The sequence below is a fragment of the Coturnix japonica genome, chromosome 6, assembly GCF_001577835.2.
Source record: "Coturnix japonica isolate 7356 chromosome 6, Coturnix japonica 2.1, whole genome shotgun sequence".
Taxonomy (NCBI): domain Eukaryota; kingdom Metazoa; phylum Chordata; class Aves; order Galliformes; family Phasianidae; genus Coturnix; species Coturnix japonica.
In genome coordinates this window covers 18,495,624-18,502,984 of record NC_029521.1, presented here as the reverse complement: position 1 = coordinate 18,502,984, position 7,361 = coordinate 18,495,624, and the positions used below count along the sequence as shown (strand labels likewise).

Genomic DNA, 7,361 nt, shown 5'->3' with positions numbered 1-7,361 from the left:
TGTTTTTTGAGTTGTGAATCCAGACAGTATAATGAATGAATTTATTTCACAAAAATACAACTACTAACCATTTTAAAAATCAGAAACATGTGTTTGCATTTAAAACTGTAAATAGGAACTTTTGTTAAGACTTGTACTATATTGACTACTATGTAAATAAAGCATCCTTTGGAGAAGCGGCTTCTTAGAAGTGCCTATTTAACCAGCAGTAGCCTTGGCACTTGCTCTTTAAGTCATTCATCCTGTGGTTAAGCAATATAATTCTAAGTCTTGGCATATTTTATGCATGTGTTGAACCTTGAAGTCTATGTTGCCATGGAATATCGCCATCATTTGAATAGGAGACACATTACTGTCAGTAATGATAGTTGTGAATGGCCTCATCAATGCCATTCTGACCCTGGCGTGGAATCAGCCTTAGCAGCAGAAAAAAGTTCAGCCTGTTAAGAAGAAATTTATTTTGACCAGTCATGGTGTTCTCAGTGATCTTTATTCTACAAATGACAAACAGATGGTCAGTAAGTAGCTTCAAGAACTAAAGTACTAAATGCCCTCGTTGATTAAAAGATGAATGCATTACAAATTCTCCATTATCATTAAAGCCACAGGAGCCTTGGGGAAGTTTCTAAAACAAAAACATTTCAAAGCATTGCTTTCATCAGAAAAGAGCTCTCACACCAAAAATGAATTTCTGATTTAAAAAAAAAAAAAAGAATACCATTTTAGAAAAGCCAATTGCCAAATATCTCAGGTAAACTTCTCATACCAGTGCATATGTAGGTACTAAGAAATAACTAAACTTTCAGCTACACAAACTGAGCATTAAATAATTTAAAGCTTTCACCCTACAGCATCCACCAGTCTGTTAAAACAGTTGTTTTCATGTAGGTTATGATTCAAATTCCTAACTAACGGCAATCACCTGAATCTTCCTAAGTCAAAATTAGTTCTACAAATTTATAGTATTTTTCCTCACAACTGAAGATTGCTACTGAGTAAACCTTGATTTCATAGTCCCTTCCAGAATGTTTTTAAATCTGAATTCTCAGCTTGATTACAATTTCTGTAGAGTTCTAACTCCATGAGATAAACATTATAGCTGAGGCTCACTTGGCTGAGACTGCCAGACTAAATCAGGTCTTTAAACTTTATAATCTTTATATAGGTCTATATGCTAGAGATTTTGTATATGGATGTAGCAAAGTACTTAAAAATTCAGCTAACACTAAACATCTACTTCGGTAATTTTTGGACTCAGCTGAAATGTTTTCTATTATTTAGGTACTGCCATAGCTGACAGTATTTTAACAATCATGTATTATTCACAGAAATTTTAAATTCCTATTACAAGCAAAAATCTCGTCAGATAGTTTTCCCCTGGAAGGGGAAAAAAAGCCACACACAGACCAAAAAAAAAACAAAACAAACAACAACAACAAAAAAAAAACCCACAACCAACACATCAAAGTTTAAAACAGAAAAGACTGGAAAAGATTCTGAAGAACTCAAACTTTTCTTTTATAGGAACATCAACATGTATAAGGGATTCTAACAAAATATTTTTCCTAAATTTTAATTGTCACAGAGATATATGTAATGTACCAGACTGCAAGACAGTTAGAAGGATCATTGCTGTCAACTGATGAATATACACTGGCAAATCATTTTAAGCATTCCTTTCCCATGGTTCGACATAATCCAAGCCAAGATGTGCAAAGATTTCTTCCTCACTTCCAGCTTTGAGAAAGACCCTCTGTGAAAGAATTTTTAAAAAGGAAGTCAATAAGGCTGTTAGAAAGAAATTTCAATTGATGTTTTTGCTGTTTAAAAGGAGATAATTTTTGACAGTTTGACCCATTGTATACTCTGCAGAATACATTCCCTTCATCAGTGTGCTCAAGGGTGACCTTGAAGCATGAAAGCAAGTTAGAAAATAATTCTAATGCTACTTGATGCTTTAAGTTCTAATGACTTGTTTACAACACTTCGTTTTGATTGCTTTTTCAAATCTCTGTGTGTCAGAACTCAAATAAAACCTATGTTTCCCTTCAACAAGGGTCAATAACTTGACTTTGTTGATATAATCATCAGTGTTTTATACATTGACAATAGTAATATTATCTATAAATGAATTTAAGATGATTCATAGGCTACACTTATTATGCATATCTAAACATTAAAAGTGTTAAAGCTTTCCAAATTTCTATTACTTATATCTGAAAACAAGAAAATAAATGTAAAAATCAAATCTGGGAAAGCAGTGGAAAAATAAGAGTTCAACAACTGCATCTGAGGTTTGAGGTTTTAAATGCACTTTCTTAATGAATATTTTACAATAAAAATCATTTTTTTTCACATCTGTGTTTTGATAACAGAGAAGAATATTTTTGCACAAGAACCATCCAGGAACCCTACCTCAATTATGAAAACCAATGTAGTAAAATACATTGTCTTAAGTATTCTTTTTATCACTGAAGTACAGTATTAGCTACAAAAACAAAAAAAAAAAAAACCCAAAACCTGCTAAGGTAGATGAATATTCAATCTGGAAACCTCAATGTTCAGAGGATATTGGAAGCAAGAAAAAGTTAATTATTATTGGGAAAACAAAACAAAACAGAAAAAAACCAACCACGTAATATTTCAGCAGTTCCTGGATCATCTTGAGTTAAGTCTTAATGTGTTCAGCTCTCTAACATCTCCAGCTCCTGTGCAATGAAAACTTCAGGGTTAAGATTTCATAATCTTCTAGATTTAATTTCCACTATGAAAGAGGTGAATCTGAATAGAAAACTACCTACTGCTGAATCCTCTTTACTTTGCAAAAGCTCTGATTACAGTAAAGTTTAGCAATATCTGTGCCAGCACATACAAGGCTCTGATTATTTTGTTCCAGAATTACCATCAAGCAAAGTAAGTAGTTTGAGAGCAGTTGTGGCTGATATCCTCTTGAATCCATCCAAAGTTATGAATTCACTTCTCTCTCTTATCAAGTGATTTCTTCTCAGTAAAGTAATAAGGAATATCTTAATTATTTTATTTTGAGATAGTACATCTTCAATTAGACAAAAAAGCTTAATAGGAAAATATTTGAAGTTAATGGTAATTATGGCAAATAAGTATTCTTTCAGTGCTATTAATGAGAAATATACAAAACTCACTGAAAAAAAAAATTCCTATTGAGATCAGTGGAAATTCTACTAAGTTCTACTACAAACACACTGATTTTGGTCAGTAAAATGTTCCATATGGATTAAATTTGCTTTAAGAATGCAATGAAAAAGTACTTAACAAGGAAAATAAAATCAATTTTCCATAATGAATGCTAACTACATAAAACCTCTTTCATATTCAGGTATAGCTTATCATAAATTTGAGGGAATATTTCAGCCCACAGCTTCAGGATGTTATACTTTTAAATCAAATTAGGACAAATCTTTTTGATTTTACACATGTAAAGTAAAAACAATCTTCTGCACTCTTACACTTCTAGTCAGATATTACAGATACTTTGTAATATAAGCTCTTTGTATTTCTGGAACCTCAAAATATATCCCATTTCCTCTGTTCTGCCACTTTATGCTTTTCTGCAAGCAAAAGTCATTTCATTTGCTTGACAAGGAAAATTTCTATTACAAATTATCTGATGCTGAATACCATTTTCAGTAGCTACAAGCCATGTTTTTAAAAGAATCTCTAGTTGATATCTGCCAACTGCTTTAGCAGTATTAGTGTTATTAAGGTTAATCATAACTTACTATTTTACCTCTTTGTCAATCCGTGCAGAACTTACACAGTGATGCAAATTTGATTAGTCCATTCATTATTGTTCTGTAATTCATTTTCCTTTTGCTCAAGAGAAGTAACTAATGAACTTCTTTCTCAGTTGTGATTTTTTTTTTTTTTTTTTTTTGCAGCTTCCTACTAGTATTCCACAGACCCAAGACATACCCAATCAACATCAATCAGTCTTTCAAAAACAATGCTCTGGTGCAGCTGTTATCACTCGACTCTTATTCCACTTAATCAATTCTGTTCTTTCAAATGATGTAAATATTACATTTGTGTTTGCAAACATGACTATTAACTACACGTAATGTAGAACAGCTGCCATCCAAATGTTTTCTTATGTGAACTGCTACCTCTTATTTTTCATTTTAACACTAATGCTCAGTGCTACTTTTGATTAAAGAGAAAGAGACAGTGAAGGCACAAAGTGAGCACTATTTGGCAATTCCCTAACTAGCACTGCCAAAGTTCAAGTACATCTTATACTACTATTGTCCTTTGGTTTCATCTCACATACAATTGAGACAACAAGCCAAAACTACTAGTCAATGAAGTAGAATTCTAGTTTTAGTTACATAGATTAAATTACATACATATTCCCTTTGTGCGCCAAATACTAATTTGATTAATTTTGTATATACATTATTTAAATAATAAAAAAAATTGAAAGCACCCCAAGCCCCCTTCTCTCTTCCAAATACAGAGTACCTCCACCTGTCTAAAATAATTCTCGTGTAGCTCAGCCAAGATGGGTTGATCTTAAACACCAAGATGGGAAAATGTAACTTAAAATATCATTAGCGATTAGTGCAGTAAAGAAGAAAATTATTATAAGAAGAAACCAGAAATAAATGGAAATTACTGTGAAAAACATGGAGAATCTTGCTATTATTGGAGCATTTTCACCACTGGATATGCAGTATTCTAGTTTATTAAGCAACCTGTGCTTTCAGCCTCGATAAATTAGGCTGTTAAAATGAAACTATATGGCTTAGACACCCAGTCCCTGCTCTACTGTGGCCATCCATCTTCCTTGGCACTGTTTGATTGGGAAGGAAAAACACTACAATGATAGCAACACTGCACAGAACACTGAGCAAAGCAATGCACTGCTGAGGTTGCTTTATAAGGAGACATGGAAGTTGCTGCTCTTCCAGCAACTGCTCTGCACACTCCTGAAACCAGACACTACTCATGCTCTGCATCAGTTTCAACTCACCTTTCTTGAAAAGCAAACATCTTGGCAGATTCTGCATAACCTTGTATCCCACTAAAAATTGCTAAAAATTTGCTAAAAATCTTGGTAATAATAGCATACTGCAAAATACCAAATTAAGTAAACTATTGTAATTAATACTATGAACAACTCTCAGCCTGTTATTGTTGCATTTTCTTGCAATTTTCCCCATCTCAGGGTGAATATAGAAAGTTAGTTTGAACACAGGTACTTCAAAGTAGAAAGTCAGTAAAACAGTATAACTGATGAAATAATGATTAATGCTTCCAAACTAGCAGAATCTGCTGGAAAGTACTTCAGGTTGAAATATAGACAGCATGTAACATGTGCAAGCCTCAGTCCTGAAGATAAGACACATGGTGGAAATTTTATTTACACATTTCCTTAAGTCTTCATCTTTAGTATTAACTGATAAACTTGGCTATGAAGTTTCTTAGTTCTTTATTGATCTGACTCTACTTTCTACATTATTTGCACATTTGTTCTTGAATAAGTCATAGCAAAATCATGTATTTTCAAAGACCACAGAAATTTTTTTCCTATGCCCTATTTTCCCTGCTCTTTCATTGTGTAGAATTTTAGTTTCTGTACAGAAGCAGTTCAGAAAGAATGAAGTCATACTCCAGTGGATTTCATTATCCTTTGGAAAACCATGACATTGTGTAGGAGGCAAACCCCCTCCTTTTGCAAAAGACCCTTAGGGTCAATCAAAATTAAAGACTGTCTATTCTTCCGACATAATTTCAACAAAGAAAATGTGGGGATGAAGGAGTGAGGGGGCTGGAATACTGCCAACTATATATTGTTATCAAATTACAACACTGATGCAATGCTGCTTCTAGGCAAGTATTTGGGATGTCATTCACATACACATTTTTTCTAACCTTTGCTTATTTCCTGGTAATATTGCATATTATAAAAGAACAAACTTAAATAGAGCAATTAGTGATTTTGTCATTTAAATGTGGTCTGGTCTCACTAACTTCATATGGTGTCCGCCATGTGACATCTGTCTACATCTGTTTAATTGCTTTGATATTTTCTTTCCTATTTAAAAAGTATTAAAATGGAGATATGAGGGCAGTATGATCATTTCTAACTCAGTAGTGATTCCAGTATGCAGAATGATAAATACCAAGCAGACTAAACTCCCATTGTTTTATATGTCTGGAAATGTTACAGTGGCAGTAAGCATGACAATGATAAATGAACAGTAGAAAAGAAGAGGACAGGCTGTCATTTGCAGAGTTGGAACTTAACTGTTCACTGTGCTTGGACAGAGCCCACTCTAAAAATACATTTTGTGGGTAAAGTCTATTGTAGATGAATGACAGCAACAGCACTTGCTTAATCAACCATAGAAGAAAATATATCATGCAACTTATATATATTTTACATGTTTGTCACATCAGTGTTGGGTTTATCTTCACATGAAATAAGTTATATAAAGTCAGGTAAAGATTTTTTTTTTATAAATAATTTTTTGAGACTAATGGAAAGATGATTTTAGCTGCACTGATTACAACATCTTAGATGGTATGAAACCAATTCTCTAGATATGAAAGTCCACTGAATTTAGTTGAACAGTACACTCAGCATCAAAGACCTGCAACTTACAGAATGTGATAAGATAGCTTATTAGATAAAAAGCCCCAAGATAATAAAATTGGCTTAAACTTCCTTTTTTCCATGATTCTTCTTGCTCAAATGTCATTTGTAACTTGTAATAAATATTTAGATATCTGTAAATGAACATATGTGCATAAAGCAGGGCTGCTATTTGAATGATAATATGGTTCTTATGTGGAATAAATCCTTGTTCTAATTAAATAAAAAATAAAAAATATAGTTGAAATGTCAATACTGAAGAACATCTCTGCCAAACACTCAACTGACAGCAAGTGAGATGAAATAAAGGCTGGATTGTGAGAAGTTATTTAGATTAATAAAATGAGCCTACAGGAAAAAATAATGAAGGTAGAAACATAAGTAATCTATCAAATAGTTAATTGAAAGAGACCCATAATGATCATCTAGTTCAACTCCTGGCTCTACAAAGAACCATCCAAAAGACCCAGAAGACTAGTAAAACACAGAAAAAAAAAACATAGCAAAGTGGAGGAGAATATTACTGAATTATTTGCTTGACACAGCCTCCTATTGTACCTCTTCTGCTAAAGCTAACACCAACATAATGATGAGTTTCTGCAATTTGGCACTTTTATAAGGAGGTGGAGTACAACACATGCAAGAAGTCAAGGAGGTAAAACTAAAGAAAAGAATGAAACAAAGTATTTCAGGGGAATTTTGATTCTCACCTTGGAATTTTAGTTCA

General features: G+C 33.0%; 1 protein-coding gene across 2 annotated transcripts in view; it reads right to left on the bottom strand.

Moving 5' to 3' along the window:
• Positions 1-471: 471 nt before the first annotated feature.
• The window catches only part of DNTT (DNA nucleotidylexotransferase), a 76,732-nt gene continuing 69,842 nt past the window's right edge, over positions 472-7,361 (bottom strand). For both annotated transcript variants that reach the window (XM_032445538.1, XM_015867283.2), the window contains one exon: positions 472-1,753. In XM_032445538.1, the coding sequence (XP_032301429.1) occupies positions 1,667-1,753 (87 nt within the window). In that variant the 3' untranslated portion in view covers positions 472-1,666. The remainder of the gene's footprint in view (positions 1,754-7,361) is intronic.